General features: G+C 41.8%; 1 protein-coding gene across 3 annotated transcripts in view; it reads right to left on the bottom strand.

The window, feature by feature from the left end:
* Window positions 1-27,224, bottom strand: part of LRP4 (LDL receptor related protein 4) — a 2,374,694-nt gene that overhangs the window by 403,158 nt on the left and 1,944,312 nt on the right. For all 3 annotated transcript variants that reach the window (XM_044082533.1, XM_044082532.1, XM_044082534.1), the window contains exon 23: window positions 23,625-23,765. In XM_044082533.1, the coding sequence (XP_043938468.1) occupies window positions 23,625-23,765 (141 nt within the window). The remainder of the gene's footprint in view (window positions 1-23,624; window positions 23,766-27,224) is intronic.

Genomic DNA, 27,224 nt, shown 5'->3' on the forward strand with positions numbered 1-27,224 from the left:
CAATTCAGATAAGTCTGTTAAACAGTAGACAAAATCTAATAGATACCATGAAAAGCAGAGTCAATGAAAAATGGCCAGTGAAATAAAATAATTTAATAAATGCAAAGACAATAAAACAGCCTCTACACCAGCCTCAGTTGCAGCACAAAATGCAAAACTCTCTAGCGCCTGAGCTTAACAGCCTTCCAGGAGATGATACACACAGAAAAATACAATGATCTTGTATACTCTATTTAATTAATGCAATCATTTAATTAAAGAAATTACCCAACTATTAACAATACAATACTAAATAAGAAACTTCCAGTTGCATTCTCTGTTTAAACCAGCAGGTGTCAAGGTATTTTACTTTAAAATAAAAACTGTTGTTTTATACAGCAGTGCATTTTTTTAAATAATTTCATTTTCAGCTTTCACCTGCTCTAAAATGCAACCTTTAAATTCTGTATAATCCCCTCCATTAAACTCATTAAAATGGCAAGCTAGCAGACTTTCTACTTTATTTTTAATATCTATAATATTTTCCTGCAACCTCTTCTTAAAAATTCTCTTAGTCTCATCTGTATAAAATAGGTTGCACAAACACCTAAGGACATATACCACTCCCATAGTATTACAAGAGTACCTAGCCACAGTAGTGTATTTAACTCCATTTATAACTTTAAAAGACTTAACTATATTGGGACATACAGTGGAATTTCCAAGTACCATAAAACTATACTTCAACAACTTATTTAGTTTTAGGTACTATAAAATCATTATGAACTAACATATCCCTTATACTTCTACCCCTCTTATAAGATATAAGGGGGTACCCCATAAAGTATCTAATCTATGTATACCCTCCACAAGAAAATACCAGTAATATTTAACAATCTTGACTATCACGGGGGTTAATAAATTAAATGTAGTTACAAAATATATATTTTTTTATCTCCCCCATTATTATATTTATTCGTTAGATGACTACCTGCTCCATGACTGTTATCTCTGTCCAGCTGACATAACCTTTGTAAAGCTTGAATAATTAGTTTCATGCTGTAACCTCTCTGTTTAAACATAACACAAGTATTAACTATTTATTTTTCTAAAACTGACTGGTCATTACATAGCCTGCTTATTCTAAACATCTCACCATATGGAAGGGAGCCCAAAATATGTGGAGGATGGCAACTACTGGCATCTAAAAAATGCCCTCCATTTTCAAATTTTCTATGGACTCTAGTTCTAATCCTGCCACCATCAGACCCTTCCAACATGACATCCAAAAAATTAACAACTTTACCCTTCTATATACAATCAAGATTAAACCCAAAACAATTCTCATGTAAATCACTAATAAAATTATCTAACTTGGATATGCCCCCTTACACACAAAAAAAAATAATTTATAAACCTGTAATAAAGTACTTGTTCTTGAAAAAGTTTAACTTGTGTAAAAAAATCTATCTCAAAAAATCCCATCACTAAATTGGCATACATGGGAGCCAAAGGGGACTCCCATTGCCATACCCTGAACTTTTTGATAAATAACCTGATTGAATTAAAAAAATATATTTAAAAGGCTAAAATAAATCAATTCAATAATATAATTAGCCATAGGGCTCTCTCCAAGAAAAAAATGTAATGTCTCCAAACCAAACGAATGTTTAATATTTGTGTATAAACATTATACATCTAACGTTACCCAGTACAAATCTTTCCCCCAAGTTACCACTTTTAATTTTTCTAAAAAATTAAAAGTATCCCTTATGTAAGAACTAAGCTTCCCCACAATCGGGACCAAATAAAAATGTAACATAATTCCAGTATTATGCAAAAAGTAATTATTAGCTGCTACAATAGGACGTCCAGGTGGAGACGTTAAGCTTTTATATATCTAAGGCAGGCAATAAAATTTTGCAAGAGTACAATTTTCAATATTAAATTTTACCTCTATGTCATGTTTGGATAAATAACCTAATCTGTAACCTTTACTCAAACGTTCCTTAAACTCAATTAACACATGCTCATATTCATCATAGGTAACAATCTTATAAACTCCTTTATCCCCTAGATGTTCCATACACATTTTTAAATATTGGGAATAATGCAGTATAACAATTTTATTACTCTTGTCCGAAGGTTTAATAATGACCGCCTGCCATTTACTCATTTCACACAAAGATAACCATTCTTTAGTTAAGCTATATTTCATTTTCAATTTTCTTTTAAAATATTGTTGAATTTCATCATTTATTGCAAAATTCACCATAGAAGAGAACTGTAAAATTCCTGTGTGTGTGTAAGGTAGAATACATTTACTTCTTACATGAAGTTTAGAAGCATCAATCAAACAATAAACATTTACATCACAATTATCCAAAGAATTACGTGATAAAAAAGAATCACAATTAAAAAAGCTTTCATCTTCATCACTAACCCCTTCAACTTCTTCCCCAACTGTATTACTCTTATTCATTTCAACAAAATTCAATAAATGTAATTTCCTAAAAAACTGGAATATCTCAATTTGAATGTTATATTTTTTATGTAATACTGTGGGGTACAAACTTCAGGCTACAACAAACAGCAGCCATTTCAGCCTCTTGCCTTGCAAAACATGTCCTGACAAATTAATGATACCATCCTCTTTACTATAAGAAACCACAGTCTTATCAAGCAAAGATAAAACATTGTCAATATTTAGTCTGTTTTGAGTAGTTGTCATGCCTAGTGTATTGTCCTTCATTATATTTCTCTGTCCGCCCTCTCTTTCTTCCGTAATTCGGATTTCGTTGGTGACGAAAATTATTTCTCAAATAGCCCGGGTTTTGTGGAGCTGGTAATGGTGGATAAGCTGCTTCTTCATGTTCAGATTCCCCCATGCTGTTTATCGCTTCCGACGAAGCAAAGGAAACACTATGTTTAGAACTTCCTTTGCTGGAAGAATGCCTCTTACCAAAGGAATCCCTCTGATTGGCTGGCTTACGGAAAGCAAAGCCACTACCATAATCACGTATATCACGCTCCGTTATACATTTTTCTCTTAATGATTTCCTCAGAAGACTCTTCCAATTTGGTGTTAAAATTATATAACGCCTGATTAAAAAAGATGATGGCAGGATTAGAACTAGAGTCCATAGAAATTTTGAAAATGGAGGGCATTATTTAGATGTCAGTAGTTGCCATCTTCCAGATATTTTCGACTCCATTTCACATGGTGAGATGTTAAAAATAAGCAGGCCATGTAATGACCAGTCAGTTTTAGAAAAATAAATAGTTATTACTTGTGTTATGTTTAAATAGAGAGGTTACAGCATGAAACTAATTATTCAAGCCTTACAAAGGTTATGTCAGCTGGATGGGGATAATAATTATGGAACAGGTGGTCAATTAAGGAATAAATATAATAAAGGGGGAAATAAAAAAATATATTTTGTAACTACATTTAATTTGTTACACCCCATGATAGTTCTGGTCTTTTCTTGTGGAAGGTATACACAGATTAGATACTTTATGGGGTACCCCCTTATATCTTATAAGAGGGGTAGAAGTATAAGGGATAAGTTAGTTCATAATGATTTTATAGTACCTAAAACAAAATAAGTTGTTGATGTATAGTTTTATGGTACTTGGGCTTGTGGAAATTGCACTATGTCCCCATCGAGTTAAGTCTTTTAATGTTATAAATGGAGTTAAATACACTACTGTGGCTAGGTACTCTTGAAATACTATGGAAGTGGTATATGTCTTTAGGTGTTCCTGCAACCTATTTTATATAGGTGAGACTAAGAGAATTTTTAAGAAAAGGTTGAAGGAACATATTAGATATATTAAAAATAATAAAGAAGAAAGTCCGGTAGCTTGCCATTTTAATGAGTTTCATGGAGGGGATTATACAGAACTTAAAGGTTGCATTTTAGAGCAGGTAAAAGCTGAAAATGAAATTATTTTAAAAAATGTACTGCTGTACAAAGAAACAGTTTTTATTTTAAAGTATAATACCTTGACACCTGCTAGTTTAAACAGAGAATGCAACTGGAAGTTTCTTATTTAGTATTTTATAGTTAATAGTTGGGTAATTTCTTTAATTGAATGTAATAATTAAATAGAGTATATACGATCACTGTATTTTTCTGTGTGTATCATCTCCTGGAAGGCTGTTAAGCAGAGGCGTTAAGAGAGTTTTGTATTTTGTGCTGCAACCGAGTCTGGTATATAGGCTGTTTTATTGTCTTTGCATTTATTAAATTACTTTATTTCACTGGCCATTTTTTGTTGTGGATTAAGTAGACAAAATCTAGCCTTGCTATACCACACAAAAATATCCAACTGGAAATATGTCTATTTAAAAATACCACTTGAAATAGTCACAGAAACTCATGAAAGCATGCTCTCCTTTATTTTGGGTGGCATTGCTGTTAACACAAGAATTCTGGACAATGCCAGAAATAATTGGGCGGGAGGAGAACAAGGGACCCAAAATCATGGACAAATGTTAAATGCTGCTCAAATAGTCACTGATACTGTATTTGTATAAAATTTTGAATAAAATTTTAGAACGTTGCTAGACTAATTGGTTTTCATAGTCAAAGAAAACTTTGTCATTCAGAACTACACCACAGTGTAGCTGAATGCAATTGTGATGCTTCGTTCCCAGTACAAAAACATTAATACAGAGAAGAATAAAACAACATAACAAAAATAAAAGTAAAAATAGAATAAAATAATAACATAATGACCAGACACACTTTACATATAAATAGAACTGAATAACAATATGTGCATGACATTGCTATAACATAAGAACAAAGCAGCACATGGAATGGCCAGCATGAATATTGCACAGTGTGATTTATATTGCACTTCATATAGTCCTATGGTACGGTAAGTAGTGAACCAACGTTAAATATACACATCAGCTAGTTACTGCACATCAAAAGCCTTAATACTTATAGTGCAACAAAGCCTGGACATGTAAGGATCTGTACAGTCAGATAAATAGCATAACTACGTACAACTCTGTGGTAAGACAGGAAGAATGCATTAACACTCCTAGCTCATCTTTCACAAGAGTTCAGTAGTCTGATGGAGAGAAGAAAGAAACTGTTAAGTCAAGAAGTCCTGCAATGCATACTTCTGTAACTCCTACCTAAGGAGAGGAGGGAGAACATACCATTTGCGGGATGCGAAGGATCACCGCATGTCTTCCTAGCTCTACTAATGCATGAAGGTCTTCCAGAGGTGCAATAGAGGAACCAATGATTTTCTCTCCTGCCCTTACAACTTGCCTAAGAGCTTTAAAATCAGACATGTTGCAGCCCCCATATCAGACAGTGATGTTATTCACAAGGACACTTTCGACCCTGTAAAAAGTTTGGATGATGGTCTTTGACAGTTTTGCCTGCCGCAGTTTTCTTAGGAAGTGCAAGCATTGCTGAGCTTTTCTGACTGTGTAAGATACATGAACTAAGCAGGACAGGTCCTCAGTGATATGTACTCTCACAGCAACTTTGTACTTTTGACCCTTTCCACTGTCATCCTTTTCATCTCTAGAGGTTGGTGTGGTTCTTAAGACCTTCTGAAATCCACAATCAGTTCCTTAGTCTTGCAGACATTCAGCGCTAAGCTGTTGTTGTCACACCAGCCGAACAGATGTTCAATCTCGTTCCTGTAGCCTGTCTCCTTTCCTTCACTGACCAGACCTATTACTGTGGTGTCATCCACAAATTTGATGATTTTACTAGACTCATGTATGGCCATACAATTATGTGTCAGCAAGGTGAATAGGATTTTGCATTAGCATTCATTTTTTGAAGGTTATGAAATTTGAACATGAAATGCCTGTCATTATTTAGTGGCAGTCCTCAATGATTTGTCATTAAGTCATACATTTTATGAGGAACAAACCAAAAACATGAAGTAAGCATTTGGACATTCTGCAAAACTCTAGACAGCTGACAGATATGGGGAAAGAAAGGACCACATGCTGATTGGCATACTCTCTGCAGTACAATCCCTAGTGGAAGCATAACATGCACCCCAAGGGCCCGTGGATGTAAAAAGCATACACAGGAAGTCAGAGTTTCAAAGAAAAACCCTGATCTTCCTCAAAATGATGGCATCACTTCCAGCAGACATGACCCTCATACCCCTTTGCTCTCAGTGATCAAACAGACTGTAGGGCTCTTGCCCAGTATACAATGAGTCAGCAGAGTGGCTGGGGAGGTAAACTCAATGATCAGAGCAAGACTGCAGTGGAAAAAAATACATCCAATGAGACATCTGTCACTCTTTCCTAACAAGTGCCTGGACATCATTACAAGAGAAAGACAAAGATGAGGTATTAGGATGGAAGATGCTGCCATCAAAAAGACAGGACTTGTTGTTGTTGTTGTTGTATCATTCGGCTTTTCCCGGTTAGGGGTCGCCACAGCGGAACTCCGGTCCACTAATGATTGGCAATAGATTTTTATGTACCGACTTGCCAGGCCTGACGCACAACCTTCAATGAAGGTACAGCCATTCACGCATGTCTCCACACAGAAGACGCTTTAGCTGAGAATCGAACAGGACAACGTCTTACTGTGAGGCGGCAATGCTACCGCAGCACCACCCCCGCAGTACCAAAAAAGACAGGACTAAAGTTAGTGATTTATCTCTATGATAATTTAAGCAAATGCATTATATTATTTCATTTTTTTATTCCTATTAAAGGGAATATGAACAAAGTAAGAATCGAATACACAGATGGAGGTACCAGCCAGCATTCCTTGTGATACTGCAATAACAAAATCTCATCTTGCCTTGGACTGGAAAGCAAACTTCCTAATGCTTAGTAAAAGTGTCAACAAATGAACAGGTTGCCCATTTCAGAGCATATTCTTCCTATGTTGTCTCCTGGATTACAAATTGGCTATCCAATATAAAACAGGTTGTGAAAGTTGCTGGTACCCTGTGTGAACATAAAACTGTAACTACGGGGTATCGCAGAGATCAGTACTAGATCCTCTCCTATTTTGCATGCACTTTGCAGAAATCCAACATCCCAAAACTGTAGTTGACAAAATTTGATGATGGCTACAAGCTGAGTACTGTTATCCAATCATCCACTAACACTAACAAGGCAGTAATATACACACACCTGGTGTATTGAAAATGGTTTCAAGCTAATGCAGTAACGTGCAGCACAGTAGTATTCAGTCAAAAAAAAACTGTTACCACCTCTTAATGGTGACAACGGATGTTGCCATAAACCTAGGTACTTATGTGGACAAGTTCCTCTCATCATGTTTCCACCATAGTTAATAAACCATTTTACCTGGCCAGGTTAGATTCCGAGGGAATATCTTCAAGCTATAAAGAAGTCATCCAACCACTGTACTTTTCCTTTATCAGACTCATCATTGAATACAATGCCACCTCTGATATGTTTAAATTGAACCACATCAATCAACTGGAAAGGTCCTAAAGATACCTGTCCAAATACATTAAAAACCATAAATTCAACTGCCCAATGAATTAACATGACTACTTATACTCAGGAGCCCACAAGCTGCTCCAAGGTGATCCATGTCTCACTTTTCAAGCCATGAAAGACGAGAATTCTACTTGAGTTACTATGTCACTGCAAAACCAGTGGTTCTACAAACACCTGCACTAGGGACCTATATTTATTTATTTGTATTTGTTTACTGGGAATGTCTGACTGGGTAATACCCATTTTTAGCAGAGGCCCGGGGAGAAAAGCTCCATTTGTTTACACTGCATTATACTTGGTTCCAGTTAAACATAGAGCAGTTATGTTTCTATTTACATTTATACACAAACTGCAGTTACATTTACACATACTAAGATTTTACAGCCATGGAAGTTACTAATGAGAAAGCCCACATGCAACTTAGTGGATTATACAGGCAGCAGTTGTGTATAACAGGTAGTTATGTACTCACCATAACGATCGATGTATGTGGTCCATCTCGCCTCACATTCTTTAATCACAGGGTTCAGAGCCGAGAATTGGCTCCGACTCGGCCAACTTATTTCTCTAGCACGAAGTCTCTAATTGGCTGGGCTAGCCCGGCATCCCAAGATGCACCTCGCCCTAGCCCCAGATCTAGTTTGCAGCCATTCCAGTCACACCCCACACACAACCACCACTGGAAGGAGCTCCAGCCAGAAAGGAAAGAAAAAACAACTGACAGTGAAGGGTTCTCAGAGCCAATTTTCCTCCAAATCCTATAGGAAGGGGGCAGGTGGGAGGGTACGTAAGAATGTGAGGTGAGATGGACCACATACATCGATCATTATGGAGGGTACATAACTACCTGATGTTATATGGTCCTATCTCGCCTACATTCTTTACTCACAGGACAGCATCCCCAGCACCTCTATCCTGGGCGGCTCATAGGAAAATACTCCTGAGAACCGTGGAACCAAAGGAAGCTCGGCCCCTAGAAGCCACGTCCAACTTGTAATGAGTAATAAAGGTGTGCGGAGAGGCCCAGGTGGCCACAGCACAAATATCATCCAATGAAAGCCTGGCATAGTAAGTTACTGATGTAGACACTGCCCTGGTAGAGTAAGCTTTGATGGGAAAGAGTAAATTTCTGCCTACTGACGAATAGATAAAGGAAATACAATCTTTGATCCATTTAGAAATTGTGCTCTTGGAAACAGGACAACCTGTTCTGTTTTCTGAGAAGGACACAAACAGTTGATCAGACTTCCTAATATGCTTAGTCCTGTGTTAGTAGAATCTTAGTTGTCTGTGCACATCCAACTGGTGAAATCTAAACTCTGCTTTATTGGAAAAGTTTGGAAAGAACACTGGTAACTCAATAGACTGATGAAGATTAACGGTGGATGACACCTTCGGAAGGAAGGACGGGTTAAGTCTCAGGGAAACTCTGTCCTTATGAAAGGTCAAATACGGAGGTTTAATGGACAAAGCCAGAATCTCTGATACTCTTCTAGCCAATGTAATGGCTATTAGGAAAGCAGTCTTCCAAGATAGAAATTTTAATTCACAGGTGGCAGCCGGTTCAAAGGGCGGTGAAGTGATGGCTTGTAACACAAAGTTTAGATCCCATGGCATGACAGGTTCTGAAACAGGAGGGCGAAGTAACCAGGCACCTTTCAAGAAGGCCTTACAAAGTTTATGGCCCATAAGAAAAGGCTTGTAAGATGTATGAAAATTGGAAATTGCAGCCAGATGCACCTTAATGGTAGCAGGTGCGGAGCCCTGTCGGAAAAGCATGGCTAAAAAAATCTAAGACCGACGGAATTGGGGCTGTGACGGGGTCCAAACCTTGGGCCTGAGCCCAAATGGAGAATCTCTTCCATTTGCTGGAGTAAATCCTTCTGGTGGAAGACTTATGAGACGAAGACAAGATGTGTACCATTCTCAGGTGAAAAGGAATGTCATCTAACTAGTGATGGAAGTCGAGCAGCCAGGCTGTCAACCTGAGGGTTCGCAGGGATGGATGGAGCTGTCCTGACATGTGAATCAGTAGGTCTGGCACTGGGTCCAGGGTCCAAGGACTGTCCACTGCGTACTGCTGAAGAAAAGGGAACCATACTTGTTGAGGCCAGTGTGGAGCAATTAGAATCATCCTGCTTCCCAAGGATTTGGCTTTCTGAATCACTCTTGGTAACAGAGGAAACGGAGGGAAAGCATAGATCAGACCGGAGGGCCAATCGTGGACTAGAGAGTCCCTGGGGGACTCCCGCTGTGGGGAGATCAGCGGAGATCAGTGTGAAGTACTTGCTGCATTTGGCATTGAGAGGGCTGGCGAAGAGATCTCAGCAAGGCTGACCCCACCTGTTGAAAATTTGAACCGCCACTCGGTTGTTCAGGGACCACTCGTAAGGCATCAGAATAGCTCTGCTCAGCCTGTCCACTATCACGTTGGTCTTTCCCGGAATGTGCATTGCCACTAAAAACCATTGGGAAGACACTGCCCAATGCCACACTCGCATGGCTTCTCTGCAGAGTGGATAAGACTTGGTTCCCCCCTGCTTGTTCAGGTACCACACCACGGACATGCTGTCTGAGTGAATTGCAATCGTTCCCAGAGGAAGAGAGCTTTGGAGTGCCCGCAACACTAGTAACACCACTCTCATCTCTAGAACATTGATGTGCAGGTGTACCTCGTGATCTTGCCACGTGCCTTGGACCGTCCTGCCAAGATAATGCCCCCCCCCCCACCCCATCTGGGAGGCGAACATGGCCACTGGAGACATAGGAATCAAGCTCCTCCCCTTGTCCAAATTGGTGGAACATAGCCACCAGCGGAGGTCCTGTTTGCACCATTCCGTGAGAAGTATCAAGTGGGAAAGAGAAAGTTTCTGAAAGGACCATTGGGGCGAAAGGAGCCACTGTAGGATCCACATGTGTAACCTGGCTACAGGCACCAGCATGATGGTGGCAGCCATGGATCCCAGGAGCGGGAGAACTAACCTGGCCTGAACTCTCTTGGGGGCAACAATGTGTGAATCTGAGACTGCAGCACTCTTATCCTCTCATGGCAGAAAGGCCCACATCTGAATAGAGTCTAGCTCTGCGCCTATAAAAACAGCACGCTGTGAGGGCAGCAAGGCAGACTTTTCTCAGTTCAAGGTAATTCCTAGTTGTTGACAAAGTGTGATGGTAGCCTCCCTGGCTTGAATGAGGAGATGCCTGGTAGGGGCGGTGAGAAGCCAGTCATCCAGATATGGAAACACCTGGATTCCCCAATGTCTCAGGTGAGCCGTCACCACTGCCAAACACTTGGTAAACACCCTGGGGGCTGTGGTGAGACCAAAGGGCAGGGCATGAAACTGGAAGTGACTGGCTCCCAGCCGGAAGCGTAAGTGACTCCTGGATGCCTTGTCCATCTTGATGTGGTAGCAGGCATCCTTGAGATCGATGGAGCACATCCATACTCCTTTTTCCAGCAAGGGAAAAATGGACTGAAGAGTGACCATTCAGAACTTGGACTTCAGAACGTAGTGATTCAATCGGCTGAGATCCAGAATGGGCCTCAGGTCCCCTGTTCTTTTTGGCACCAAAAAGAGTCTTGAGTAAGTTCCTGATCCGATATGATCTGAGGGGACTGGTTGGATGACTCCTTTTTCTAGCAGCTTTGAAACTTCTAGTGCTGCTTGATCTCGTTGACTGGGTGGAACGTCCGGGATTCTTTTGACTGGAGGGGGTGTTGATAAAAAGGGGATAGTGTAACCTCCGGTAACTATTCGAAGCACCCAACGATCCTGGATGATGCTTTCCCAGGCTTCCGGATGCAACGAAATTCGACCCCCGACTGGCTCCGGAACAGCACAGTCGGGCAACGCCTCAGGAACGCTGAAAGGAAGACCCGCGAAAGGAATCGCGGTCTCCCAAGTTGCGGGGGCCTCCTCTGCCTCTAGGACGGCATCTTCCAGAATAATTTCCCCCTCCTCTGCCTCTGGAGGGGGACTCACCTTAAGCGGCAGGGAAAGACTTCTGTGACTTCTTGAACCACATTTTCCCTCCTCTCTGAGCCTTGGGGTAAGGCCTAGAAGGAAGAGAGAAACGGGCCCCTACAGCAGATAGGGTCTTCCCCTCCTGTTCGCATCTGGTGAGGGTGTCTTTCACTTTGGTCCCGAAGAGTGAGGGCCCATCAAAGGGGGTGTCAGTGAAGGAAGACTTAAAGGCCTCCGCGAAATGACACAGGTGCATCCAGGCTTGCCTTCTGAGAGTTACACCTGAGTTAGCTGCCCTACTCGCCCCTTCGGCTGCATAGGATATGAGCCTCATGGACGAGTTGACAATGGAACCAAGGGTAGACAACTGGGCATTAACAGTCTGCGCTACTGCCTCAGGCATGTTATCCATCAGAGTGTTTCCTAGCTCCTTAAGGAGATCTCTCTGGAGCAGAGTAAAATGACAAAGATAATTCAGCGAATGCAAAGTAAAGGTTGCTGAAGACACAGGGTACGCTTCCCATACCGGTCCGTACTCCTGGACTCCTTGTTAGGAGGATGGATGGAAGAAGAAGCCTCTGCAACTTCATGCTGAGTGGCTGCCACCACCACCAAGGCATCTACGGAAACCCCTTTGGTCAGGAACTCTTTCCTCGGGGGAGCAGAAAGAAACTTATTTGGACGTCTGGGCACCGGTTCCATGGAATTAGGGGTCTCCCACACCCTTCGACAAATCAAATCCAGGAGTTCATCGAAGGGTGGAGACACCCAGGAGGTGGAGGGTTGAGCTCCGAAGACCTTGAGGAATACCGGCTCCTCCTCAGAGGGGGTCTTGGAAGGCCAGTTGCCTCTCTGCCTCAAGATCTCCAGGATGTCGGACAAAGAGACATCATTGGAGGACGACTTAGGGGACCCCTCTGACTCCTCGAGGTCGGTATCGGAAGTGAGTGACTCGTCCTGGGAGTCTATGTGCTTCCTCTTGCACAACTTCTTTCTAGGGGGCTCCTCAGGCACCGACACTGAGGGGCCCTCAGAAAGTTGGGGACCGCTCATGGGGGTATCGTCAGACCTTCGGGCTCCGCCATCCACGGATAGGGGTGTGTCAGAGGCTCTAGCCAGGGTGTAGGGGGAAGGAGTGACTGATCCGGGTGATGTAACTGACAATCTGGCCAGTGCGCTCCCTCATGGCCTCGAAGGCAGATCCCCCCGAATCAGAGGACCAACCCATCTCCGAGACCACAACCGGAGTCGGGGTTCCCCGAGCCGATGCACCGAGAGGGAGGCTCAGAACTGACAAGAGTCCCAAGGTATCCCCCTCGGGTCTGACTGAGGAAACCAGAGTACCGAAACCAGAGGTCGGAACTGACATGGTTGGAGCAGACATCGGCTCCGATAAACTCACAAGGGGTATCGGAGCCGACACAAGAACATCACTCGGCGTGGAGCACTCTGGCTCCGACGACACAGGGGTGCTCGGAGGAGGAATCATTGGTACAAGAATAGGGACTGGCTCTGGAGCCGACTGGGTCGGAGCCAAGAACAATTTTGCTAACACTGGCGACTGCAGGAGCCTCTGGACCACCCTATCCACATTCAAATCAGATAACCTAGAGGATCTGGAGGAAATAGAAGAAGATCGGGATCTCCTACCTGGAGTCTCAGACCTAACACTGGGTGACCTGCTCCGAATAGGCTCCAATAATATCGGGGACGAGGTCGACTCCAGTACAACAGATACCTCTCCTGTGGCCCAGAGGACAATGGAGCCGAGGAGGCAGTATACACTTTCGAAACCTTCTCCGGGGGCTCCGATGAGACAGATGGAGCTGGAGATCTTTTCTTGGCCTTGGAAGTCTTAGACTTAGTACTAGAAGAAGAGTCTAAGGACTCCTCAAAGGAAGGTTTAACCAGGCCCTTCAAAATCAACTTATTTTTTCTTTCCTGCATTATCCTCGGGCTAAAAGCATAGCAAAAACTGCACGACTCTTGCAAGTGAATAGCACCAAGACAATAAACGCAGATAGAATGCCCATCTGTAATGGACATCTTGTAGCCACATTTTGAGCATTTTTTGAACCCAGAGGGTTTATGCTCTTTCGACATAGTAATTCACAGCACCCACTCAACCGACAACGACAGACACAAGAGGAAGGCGGGAAAAACCAAACTACGAACAACCAAGGAAACTCTAATTTAAACGTTTCCTTGGTGCAGCAAGGAAATCTAACTACTGACTAAACAAAACACAAGTTTACACAAACACAGGAGAGGACTAGGTCCTCTAATTTAAACGGGCCTAGCCCGCCAAAACAGAGGGATACCACAAAAAAAACACTACTCGCTTACACAGTACACTCACAATGAAAAACTAGCTATTAAAATAGATTTTTATGAGAAACAGACTGCTAAAGACTTATGAAAAGTTTTGAAAAAGGGTACTTAGCCACAGCCAAGCGAGACCATGTCCTAACTCTATGAGCGGCAAACAAGATCTGGGGCTAGGGCGAGGTGCATCTTGGGATACCGGGCTAGCCCAGCCAATTAGAGACTTCGTGCTAGAGAAATAAGTTGGCCGATTCTCGGCTCCGAACCCCGTGAGTAAAGAATGTAGGCGAGACAGGACCACATAACATCAATTGTTTTGTCATTTCAGTCAGAGGTTGAAGGTATTCTGTTCAAGGAGAGCATTTGGAGAATATTGTACGGCGAGCACAAACTTATAGTTTCACTAACAAACAAGACTTGATGGAGAGACAGGTTCCTGACTCAAAGTACTCCTAGCCTATGAAATAAGTTACCACTACATATCAAACAAATCACCACTTTCACGACCTTTAAGGTTAGTCTTGATGATAGCGCACAACTTTACACCAGGGTTATATCACATGCAGCCCTGCTCAGTTTGGGAGGTGAATACTAATAAATGCTTAAAAAGAAAGGCACAAACTTTTAAGTTTGGTGCTTAAAGGTGTATCTGGCTATGCATCTTATGGTTCTTGTGATCGCTTGCCTACTATTGCTCTTACGTTCCTATTTTCCTAAGAATCTCCAGTACTGCATTTTTATTTTTCTGTTTATTTGTTTCATTGAATATTGTGGTCTCTCTGTAGTTAGCCTGCTACAAGTGTAGCAAGCTGATTTCATTGGGGGTTATTGTTGTTTTCACTTCTTTGATACTCCGTGTTTATCTCTTAGCCTAGAGGATTTATCTGTGTTTATAAGTGCTAGTCACACATCTGTAAATGTATTTCTGCTCAAATATCTGAGCTGTTTGGCTGGCTGCAATCAACTGAATTACAAACTAAGTTAAGTATAAACTTGCAGTGTTACAGACAGTACTGCATTTTATTTTTCTGTTTGTTTCATTGAATATTGTGGTCTCTCTGCAGTTAGTTTCTCACCCTCCCTCCCTGTTCATGTTGTGGTATTAATCTTGGTGACTTTGGAATTGCCCACCCCTCCTAGGCCCATCTCATTTGCTCACTCAACTGAGTACAGTGAGGTCGTATTTTGATTTCAGACACTCCTATCAGTCCCACCTCTTCAGCTCTATCCACTGTGTACAGACAGCATTTTGGAAGGACAACCCCTGCAGTCTCTTAATTGTGCTGTATTCCATCCCTCTTCACTAAAAAAAAATAATTTATTCATCTGCTATTACTGTAACTATCTTCTACCTTCTTAATAACCTTAGTTTGCTGTTCTGTGTGCTCTTAAGTGTCAAAGTGCTCTTATTATGCACTTATTACTGCTTGTTAGTAGCCTGATTAAATTTGCTATTCTACGCGGCTTAGTTTTGGTTTTAGCACTTGTGCTTCAGGCCAGTTATTTTATACTTCGTGTTTTTGCGGACAAACCCTCATCAAACCCTGTTCTAAGTCCACCAAGTATTCAGAGCACTGCATTTTTGTGAATTTGTACAGAGCTGATATAGCAGAGAGCTAAATTCTCCTGACTTTGAACAAAGTTGGAACCTTTTTCCATCTTATATTCCAAACTGATATATACACTTTTTGCAACTCAATTTGCACTATGCTGTATTTATATATTTGCTTTATTATTTATATATTTGCTGTACTGTTTCTGTCCTTTGTTGTTGCCTGCACTTTGTTTCTCAGGGTAGCTCAAAAGATAGTTTCAGGTGGGGGTTGTTGAGCCAGCCCATCTTAACTGTTTGTCATTGCCTGAGGTGTATTTTCTGTGTTGTACTTCCATTGCTCGAATTTCCTTGTGTTCTGACCGAGTGTGCTTCTCAAACAATCTGGAAATATAGAGCTGATAAGTATATTTTTGGCACTTTTTAACTGTTCAGAGTTCTGCACCGTCTTAATTTTTGCTTGACTTAATTATTTATATATCTGCTGGCATTGTTTTCTGATACTCTAGGTTCATAGGTAAGTACTAGGCTATCTGGCCGAGGGCATCTATAAGCCTAGCCAGAATGTGTTGGCTTTCGCCTCCCCCTTAGATTAGTTCCCTGTGCCTCGGTCCAGCAGAGCCACTGCAGTGATCCCCGGGGTAAATTTTCTGTTTCCCATCCACTCGTCAAAGTTTCTCTTGAGTGCTAGTGAGGGGCTCTGCCTAATGTAAATTGGAATCCTGTTCCAAAGCATGGGGAGTTTCTGGGACAGGAATCTATCCCTTCAGCACATCCTATTTATCATTGTGGTGAGGTTTAGATCCCTAGAGCATGTGGCTCTTGGGGATTTGTTTTTTTTTTTGGTGGAGCATGTCCATCAATTCTGGGTTGGACATGGCCTTGTATGTCAGGCAGAGATCACCTCTGAGCAAACGATATGCAAACAGCTGGAGTTTCTTCAGTCGGCTGCATAGGGCATATGTTTGAGGCCAGTAATCCTCTTGATGAGGTACTTTTGTGGTCTTTCCTGCTGTTGCAGGTGTCTTGCAAGGTACATCCCAAATGGGATGTTGTACTCTATGATGGGTCTGACGAGTGATGAGTAGAGGGGCACAATATCTTCTTTCATTCTAGATGCGAACCCTTTTGTGATTAGGTGGTCCACATAGAAGGATTTTCTAACCACCTTGGCAATACGATCAAAGGAGAGATTACTGTCTACTTAGGTCCCCAGATCCCTTATTACATTTTCTGTATTTAGGGGACTACCACGTATGTGGTAGTTCGTGGGTACTTTGTTTTTTCCAAAGGGGGTGACTATGCACTTTTTGGCATTTAAGCTTGAGGCCATAATTTTGACACCAGGTATCTGTCTCAGTGAGACCCTCCTGGAGGATGTCTATCAGCTGGAGAGTCAATTATGGCCCACAGTTTGCATCTGCGAACTTGGTCAGCCACAGTCCTCCTGTGCTTGCCTGTACCTCTGAGAAGTATACACTGAACAGGAGGGGTCCCAGGACTGAGCCCTAGGGGACGCCACTTGTAACTGGTTTAGAGTCGGACCAAGACCCTGCAACTCTCACCGTGTGGGTTCTATCCGTGAGCCAAATGGCAACCCATCTCGTGACGTAGGGGTTTACGTTCGGGCTCGTGAGCTTGTCTATAATACCAGAATAGGGAATGGTGTAGAAAGCATTGCGAGGTCTAGGTAGGCTGTGTGGACCTCCTTTCCCTAGTCTAAAGCCTTGGTAACTGTCTCAAAGAAATCCACCAGGTTTAGGAGGCGTGATCTGCCCTTAACAAAGCCAAACTGGGTAGGGTCCAATGTTTGAAGGTTCCCAATGTCTGTGTTAATGAATTCCATGATGATGTGCTCCATAGCCTTGCAGACCAGGCTAGTCAGGCTTATAGGGCAATAGTTCCCAGGGTCTGTTGCGGCTCCACCTTTGTGGAGCGGGATAACTGTTGCTGTGTGCCACTCTATGGGTACGTAGCCTGTAGACAGGCTGAGTTTGAACAGTGTGTTTAGGTGATGGGTTAGTTCATTTTGGAGCTCATATAAGACACAGCCTGGGACACCGTCTGGTCCCACTGAAGCTGTATTTTTGGCTTTGGATAGGGCTGTTTTAACCTGTGTGTCAGTGATTGCCGGGGCACTACATTCTTCTGGTACGGTTATGGGGCCCTTTAGGGGGTGAAGTTTTCACTAAACCTGTCTGCCAGAATGGTGTATATCAGTCGGTTCAGTGTATTTTGTGCCATTCTGCACTAATTCAGAGCAGATCTGACAGTTTCCACTTAGGTTCTTGACACAGCTAAAGAACGCTTTGTGGTTATCTTTGGAGTACTTGGCAATTTTTCTTTCTAAGCTAGCCTTGGATGATTTTATGAGGGATCGTAATTTCTTGCTGATACTGATCAGGGATGTCTTTCCTTCTTGGGATTTTACTCTTTTCTGCACTCCTCCTTGTTTATGGCAGGGGTCCACCTCCACCAGACTGGTTTCCTTTTCTTGGAGGAGTGAGTCTTGGTTTTGCTTGGGATAGCACGATCCATGCATTCTTGCAGGTGCTCATACAGTGCCTTTGTAAGGGGTTCAGCAGCTTGGACAGCGTTGTCCTTTAGCATGGGGGCTGCAAACTTTCCTTCAAGTGCCTCCATTTTGATTTTTTCCTAATTTACTGCTTTCTGCACTTGTTTTAGTTGTTTTTTTAATTTAATTGCATTTATTTAAACTGTATTTGCTGTAATACTGCTACACACTCAACTGTGCTAGCTTGCACTGCATTTGAATTATTTTTACTGTTGTTTTAGCTGCTTTTCTGTAAAAAAAAACAACCCCCCCCCAAAAAAAAAAAAAACTAAAAAAATGTTCTAAGCTTGTTTCCTGCCTTTCCTGTAACGAGTCCAGTCCAGATACAGATTTGCTGTATCCAGGACTGTTTGTAAGCTTCTGAGCTCCCCAAGCCTTTCTGTGTTGGAGGGAAACCTTCTAGCTTATCCGTGGGAGTGGTAAGCACTAGATAGTCTATCTACCACAAGAGGAGTGGTTTATGGTCCAGAAATTTTAGTTTATTGGCCTTTTGGGCAGTTTTTCCATCCCTTTCAACTTTCTGGTTTAAAAGCCCACGTTTGAGCAGGTTTACGTTTTTTTAAGCTCCGCCTAGCAGCGCCAAGCTGAGGTAAAGTATGACTGGTGCCAGAAAGTCTGCTCTTCAGTTTTTCCCTTGAATCTTGCTAATTCTTTCCATCTTGCACTTCAAATAGCTTAATTGCATTGCACTTCAACAGGTTTTTGAAGCAATTACTGTAGCACACCTAAGTGCCATTAGCACTTGTTGCTCTTCATGATAATAGCTGCAGTACTTAATAGTTATGACCACACCTCCTGGCATGATTAAAGAGCAGTTCTCTGTGCTTTCTCCTATTAACCTGGTGCACTTGGGCATTCTGAGGCAGTATAGCAACTGCCTCATGTACACAGACAACAACCCTCCCCTCTTACCTCCCAACAGTTAGACTTGTGAGAAATGTACTTTTACCACCAAACTGGAAAATACGCACTCTCCAGCCAAGACCAGACTAGCTGGTCAAGAGGAGAAGATCAACACCTGCACCACACCACAGGGAACACATAGCTCTCCAGAACACACATCATCACCTCTCTCACATAAAAACACAAACCACACACCCAACTTCGCGGAGGCTCTCAATAGAAATTTACCCAAACAGCAGAGACCTCCAAAACAGAAACGCACCTGACCACCACAACACAGCACAAACAACAGGACACACAGCTCACCTTCACAGTGTGCCCCTCAACCTAAGCTCCTAAGGCTAAGCACCTTGCCCAATACACTAATCATAGGTGACTCAACAGTGAGGCACACAGATGTCCAACTCACTAGGTTGAATAAGGAGAAGGTAACAGTCAGCTATCAGGTGTCAGAATCCGACACATAACACATGCACTCAGGTCACTCCACAACAAGTGCAAGCATGACTCTGTCATTGTCAATGTGAGTGTGAATGATCTGAGACACACCTCCTTGGACTACATGGAAAAAAGAGACATGGTGGAGCTCTCGGATTATGTGGTCCAGGCAGGTATGACCCTAGCCCCGTGCAGTATCCTACCATCATCAAGAATGATACCACAATACAAGCAGAAAATGATTGACTTCAAAAACTGGCTAAGTTTCTGGTGTCATTCTAAGGGGATCGGGATCCAGTATCTGTTTGCCTGGGATTACATGACTGACAAACCTCGATGCTTTGCCAGAGACTACCTGCATCTGTCACCCCTGGCTTCCGGGTACTGGCTAAGGCTCCTGCCACCCCTATAGTGCCTTTTTTAGGCAGTGTTCCAAACACCAAAAAAATCCAATCTGAGGGTCATGCTGTTCAACGCTAGAAGTCTAAATCTCAAGATGCACTCACTTGAAACACTCATCAAAATGGAGAACATCGACATTTGTGCTGTAATGGAGACCTGGTTTAAAGAGGCAGAAAGCACCCCTGCGTTACCAGGCTATAACTCATTCCACACCTTTCAGCCCCGAAACATGGACCGCAGCTTCAAAGGCGGTGGTGTCTCCATATTCATAAAGGATATGCACACCTCCAGACTAGTAACCCAGCATAACGCATCTGAGATACTTCAGGTACAACTAACATCAGGTAAGATGGTGATCCAGGTCATAGACTGCTATAGGTCCCCAACCACATCCCTAGACTCTAACTCCATGTTCCTAAGCACCCTGGAATCTATCAAGGTCTAACCCAACACTCCCATACTAGGAGACTTCAACTACCCCTCCATCAACTGGGAAAACTACTCAAGCACCAATACACTAGCCCAACACTTCCTGGAATTCATCAATTCCAATGCCCCAGACCAGCTCATTCTGCCCCCCACTAAAGGAAGCCAGCTCATTCTGCCCCCCACTAAAGGAAGCAACATCCTTGACCTGGTTATTACTAACATGGGCAATCACTGCTCTACACCAGTAGTCAATCCCTCTCTGGTGAGATCTGACCATAAACTAATCACAATGGAAATCCACATCTCGTCCCCCCCCCCCCCACAAAGATAACTATCTTGAAAAACTTCTCCAAAGCTGACTTTGGGCTCCTAAAAACAGAGGTGGCTAATTTCACGGCACCCATGCCAAGGGAAAATAGCTGCATGACTACCGAATCATACACCAGTGCACTGCACAAACATGTACATATATGCATGGAGAACCAGCCATACCCAACAGAACGAAGATGCTCTCCTCTAAAAAAAGGAAGCCAATCAGGTGGTCCCCTCCCATTAATAAACTCTACAACAGAAGGAAGAAGCTGTTGCAGAAAAAGGTCAAGTCCCAAGACTGGAAAAACTCCTTTATTAGTCTCAACAAAAAGTTGAGATCCCTCATCAAATCCTCTAAAGTCAGCTATGAAGGAAGAATTGTGGCTGACAGTAAAAACAACCACAAAGCCTTATATAGTTATATCAAGAACTTCCATGGCAATACCCAGATTTGCTCTCAGTTACTGCACAATGGTACCTCCTATACTGAGCCAACAGATATTGCCAACATACTGGGCTGACAGGTTAAGCACCAACTTTATCCCTCTCTCCTCCCCAAAGGACCAATCACAATACCGGAGAAATGCCAGGCACCCAGAATTACTGCAGCACAGGTTAAAGCTGCATTGCCAAGGCCAAGAATACAGCTTCCATGGGACCCGATAATATTCCTGGCTGTGTTCTACATGAACTGCAAAGCGAACTGGTACCACATCTGTGTGCCCTGTTGAGTCACAGCCTCACCTCAGGCTTTGCACCTACCGAATGGCGCACTGCTACAGTCATCCCTCTCCATAAAGGGTGAGCAACTACAGACCTTGGGAATTATCGCCCCATTAGCCTGACGAGTCTGATATGTAAAGCTATGGAGGACATCATCATGGACCTGATTAACAAAAATATAGGACATCTCCAAACTCTAGACCCCACGCAATTTGGCTTTATGAAAGGGAGATCGTACCTGCTCAACCTGGTTGACTTCTTTGAGTCAGTCACGAGGGCTGTGGATTAAGGTAAGTCAGTGCTTACAGCCTACCTCGATCTGGCCAAGGCTTTTGATACCTTTCCTCACTTGGAAATTATTGATAAACTCATCAAACTAGGCATCAACCCTATATCACTAGGTGGGTTGCAAATTGGCTCACAGATAGAAAACACAGTGTGAAAGTAGTAGACTCCAAGTCAGACTGCCGACCAGACACGAGTAGAATCCCATAGGGATCGATCATGGGTCCTCTCCTGTTCGGCATCTACTTCTCAGAAGTCCAGGCCAACACAAAAGGATTGTGGCTGACCATGTTTGCAGACAACTGCAAGCTGAAAGCCATTATTAACTCACCAAGTGATGCAGACATCCAACAGAAAGGCCTCATTGAGACCAATGACTGGTGTAGAAACCATGGCCTTAAGCTTAATGCAAAAAAATACGTTGTCATCCCCTTTGGTAAAAACTCATTTCCCACTAATTACCACATCAATGGGAGCCCACTGAACACTAAAGGCATTATGAGAGATCTGGTGACGCAAGATGACAGCAAACTCTCCTTTGACCACCACATTGCCACCGTGGTCAGAAAGTCCTTTAATGTGGCACATCTCATTACCAAGGGTTTTACATCCAGGAAGAAAGAGACTGTCTTTCTCTACTCTTCCCTCATTAGACCAATCATTGTGTGTAATGCCCCATTTGGCATGTACCTCACTAGACACCTCCAACAGCTGGAGAGGCCACAAAAGTACCTCACTAGGAGGATCCTAAGCATTAAACACATGTCTTACATGGACAGACTCAAAAGACTCCAGCTATTCTCTGTCTCATATCGCCTACTTAAAGGCGATCTTGCCTGACTTACAAAGCCATGTCTGACCTAGCTCTGTTAGAAATGCTACATCTAAAGAAATCCCAATCCCTCCGCACCACACGGACCAGAGACCTCAACCTCTATACCACAATCAACAGAACATGCTGGAGGGACAGGTTCCTCACCCAGAGACTGCCCAGGCTGAATAGAGTTCCCATACATGTCAAGTACAGCACCTCTCTGGCCCTCTTCAAGAAAAATCTTGATGAGTGGATGGGTAATAGAAAGTTCACCCCAGGGATCACTCAAGTGGCTCTACTCGACAGAGGCACTGGGAACTAACGTCAGGCAGCATGATGCCAGGGGCACTTCTATGGGCTAGGTTTGTAAAGGCTCAAGGACCATTAGCCTAGTACACACCTATGAACCTAAAAAGGGTTGCAAAAGCAACACCACCACTAGCAGAATGAGAACTGACTGGACTCTGAATGTACTTTCTAGCTGAGGCATAAGAGACTCCAAAAAAACATCACTAATCAATAGAAATTGTGTGACTTACTGAGGAACTCATCCTGCGAGGTATGAAAGAAACAACTCTGTCTGATGCTATTAGTCTCAAAAATATATACCCAAAGTTGGTTCCTAGGATCCATTAAGGTGCGATTTTTTAATCAGAATTCAGAGAGTGTGGATAATGTGATGACAACTAAATATTTATTTCTGGTTAATATTTGACGTGACTTTTAGCCTAAAGGATAGGTGCAAGTACACAATAATATCTCGACTGAAATGGGGGGGGGGGGTTTCTTTCTTTTTCAAAGGGTCAGTCAGAGAAAACGTGGCCACCCCAACTGAATGGCAATAAAAGTCACATATTGGACTAATGATGGGAAAGAACCGTACATAAGAAGCATTACTGGAGCTGTTTTCATAAGCTATCCTTTACTTCCTAAGATTATAAAAGCTGACAAAGTTCAGTTAACCTGTCCTTTGGCTTAAATATTTCATTAGAATCAGTAATAAGATTAGTATAATTGGCCTGTTTGATGATTAAAATTACTTCAAAACAATTTTAAAAGTCAGACACCTCAGTGAAAAAAGCAGAAAAATACTAAAAGTGAGCTGATGTTTTGTACATTATATCACTTCCTCTTTATACCGTTTATTTAATATTAACAACAAATGGCAGACAAAAATGTAATAATATAAAAGGAAACTGTGGGTCTAATAAATTTTTTTAAACCGTCGGGAGTTCATATTTCTTGCAAAATACTACAACTTCTTCAAATGAACAAGTTAATATGCCCACCTGCAAAGTGTTACCAATCAGCAGTGACATTTGTACAAGTGAAACTAACCCATTTCAGAATGTGAGACATGGTAAAGAAAGCTTGTTTCTAGCACATATGGTAACCACACAGTGAAATTACTGATTTTCCATTTCTAATTTTTCTCATACCTTCTACAGAGTCTACACCCACTGCAATTGTGTTTTTCATGGAACCATTTACTGGGATGACAACATCGGCAAAGTATGGGATTTCCAGGGAGACTACTCTGATATCTGTTCTTCGGGCAAAGATAAGGAATCTCGTCATCCCTGAAAAACAAGCACAGCACAGTTATACCAGATACAAAAAAGCTAAAGAGCACCCCTCCCCCCATTACCTGATACACAAGACATGTTACAGCAAAAACATCACGAGTGTAGCTCTTTGAACCAAATTATCATGTTTAACAGTAAATGGACATCCCAAATGCAACATCTGCATATGCACTATATGATTACGTGATCATACACACACACACATATATATATATATATATATATATATATATATATATATATATTAGGCTTTACACCAGCACTACCAAGTATTCTGCAGCAGAAGTGCAAGATAGCAGAATATTACAATCACAAAATACACCTTGTTTATAAAACACTTTTTTTCTAAATTTTTACAAACTTGACTACACACAGACAGTACAACAAAAAAAAAAAAAAAAAACATAAGTGGAATATCACTGTATCACTGTACACACGAAGGTCCACTAATACGTTCTGGCCATACAGAGCAGCAAAAAAAAGCCATGGTAAAGAACCCGCCAGCACAGCACTGCACTCACATATAATCATCCTTAACACAATGGATGCGTAATGAGGGTGGATATGCACTGCCATCAAATGCCTGCCAGCACTGAGGATAAAGGTAAAAAAACAAGTAAAAGAGTGTGATGCTATTATAAACAAACCTTCCCCACCTACGATGCAAACCATCCTCCCAATGAATCCTGTAGCCATACACCACAAGCTTAAGATACCCAAACAACCTACCAAGAAGCTTATGTAAAAAAAAAACAACTTACTATTTTGAAGGTCTACAAGAGTACCAGCCAGAAAGTCTTCAGTATAACCCTTGTGTTGTGGGGTAGGATTGTTAACGCTGTTAGCTAAATCGGTCCACTCAGCAATAATGGGACTGGGTTTGCTTCCAGTTTATCAGAGTTACTACACAACTGTACAATACAAAAACATACAACTGCTGTACAAGACAAAAACATACAAATGCTGACTGCTGGCATCCTAGAAAGTAAAATGTTTGATGTGCGTATGTCTGGAATAAAAATAACTGGACCAGATCCAAAGCAGAATATCTTAATTTAAGGGCTGCTTTACTTTATAATGTCATTTTACCTCATGAAACTCACAATTCAGACAAAAAAAATAAAAAAACATAAAACGTTTGAAAAGCAGAGCATCAGGAAATGAATATGCCACAAATGAAGAGTAAACGGCATAATTCTAACATTCATTGCAGAGCAATGTTCTTAATCAGCCAGTAACTCCTCCCCAGCTTACTTAGTTACTGACCTGAGCTCCATGATGGCCCTTTTGCATACTTCATCTAATACCTTTACTGGCTCACATGCAGTCAGGTCATCCCTGTGGCATCCATGAAAACTGAAGTTTGTACAAGGAGTCTGTAGCAGCTGGAAAGCTATGAACCAAATTGTTTAACTCCAGCATTGTTTCTTCAGCTGTTTTGTGGACATGAGACAACCTTCAACGATGAATATACCCAGGCTGATAATCCTGGCATGCTGTGCCAGTGTGTAACTTGAGGTTATGTTCAAGCCTTTTATACTATGTACTCTCTGAAGAATCTCCAGGTTCACCACCAGTAAGGAGTAATTTGTGCATAGTCTTTAGCAAATTTACCCCCAAAAAGTATGGAAGGCCTAGCACTAACGCAACTGAAGAACGTGAGCTCTGCAAATTTACTGGTTCAGATTAGAATAAATCACTGCTGGAAAACCAAGTTATGTACCAGCTCAGCAATTCTTATACTCTGACTGCTAAATAGGTCATATGAAATATAAGTCAGGCCTAACCATACCCTTGTGGCAAGGAAAAAAAACAGCACTTGCTGGTTTATACTTGGTTTATTCAGTCGTGTCATCCATGGGGTAAAAAAATGTTTCTGCTAAAAGCCCTGAATGACTGCAGCTTAACAGAAACAGAATCATAAGAATAATATAAAACATCCCAAAAAGAACAGCCATTTTACATCTATTTTTTCTGTCAAAAACATTACAGGAAACCCCTTGGAGCAAATCTCTCATATACTAACCAAGTGATAAAAATTCTGACTCAAAATACCCCAAACAGACCTCAGAGATTTTGTCCTTGATTAGACAGCAAATGCTGGAGGTGTGATGGGAAAGCGAAAAGTAATTGGGAATATATTTTTTGGGAATGGAATGGAACAGCAGATTTTAAAAATTCCCTACAGAGTAAACTTTGTCAGAAATGTTGGGGAAGTAACTTATTCTAACCAAGGAAATAATTCTATGGAGTTGGGATATAGGAACTGAATTGCCTAGACTTAAGTAAGGCCTCACTAAGTTTAATGCTACTGGCTGCCAAAAAAGCAATTACTAAATATAAACCTACCATACCTTGAAGGACTGAGTGTTGTAAAGTATATAAAATAACTTGAGGTGAAATCTTTAAAAATGAACAAATTATACAATAATAATGCAATTTGTGGGAATAATTCATGTAGAATAAAGTTTAAGAGGAGTGAAATTTTATGTTAGAGTGAATGATAATGGTTCAAGTAAAAATGTATAATGCGTGAAAATAATAAAAAATATTTACAATGGTTTGTTTTATTTTTTGTTAATGCCTGACCCCATGTCCCAACCTTAAAATCTAGTTCTCAGAATCACATAAATGTCATCAAACATAAAAATTATGCTGGTTAATCTCTCTTTGCCTGCTCCACTGCCAGAACCTGGAATTCACTTCCATGCCACTTAACTTCCACCACCTCTACTTCCCAATTAAAAAAAACTTCTCAAAACCCACTACATTAATAACTGGCACTGCTCATGTTACTCCCTAGGCTAGGCCATACCACTGCACTGTTGCTAGGATTCTGCTAAGGATCAAAAGGTTGCTCCCCAAGTCCCACTTGTAAAAATATTTACATGGGTATTAGCTTACTGCCAGAAATTTAGACATTGTTAATCTCTGCTATCTATACTCAACTATATTCTTAACATGTATGACTGTTTTCTTCTTTGGTACTATTTGTGTCTCCTTGGAACTGTAGTAGTGTTGGGAGCTTTTCACCCGAGGCCTAGCTATGCTCAATTGTAAAGTATTTTAATGTATTTTCAACATGTACTGTACTATGTTTCCTTATATGAGACTGTTTTTATCTCCTTTAACTGTATTAATGTTTGCAGCTTTTCTCCCCGGGCCTCTGATGAAAATGGACCTGTGTCCAGTCGGACTTTCCCGGTAAACAAATGCAAAATAAAAATAAAATGTCACTGTTCAAAATGTGTGAATTAAATAAAGGTGCTTACAAAAATATTCCGACTCAGGAACCTGGGCAGACAAAGAACCACATACATAGTCTTCTGTGACACCCGCATACGGCCCCAGCAATCAAGGAGCCTCAGTCCTTACCACTAACACCAGTGAAGGGCATCCATATAAGGAAAGGATAATAAATACACACACACTAAAGTACAATTTCCCTTAAGA

This window comes from Protopterus annectens, chromosome 9.part0 (genome assembly GCF_019279795.1).
Source record: "Protopterus annectens isolate FY-2018-M chromosome 9.part0, PAN1.0, whole genome shotgun sequence".
Classification (NCBI taxonomy): Eukaryota; Metazoa; Chordata; order Ceratodontiformes; family Protopteridae; genus Protopterus; species Protopterus annectens.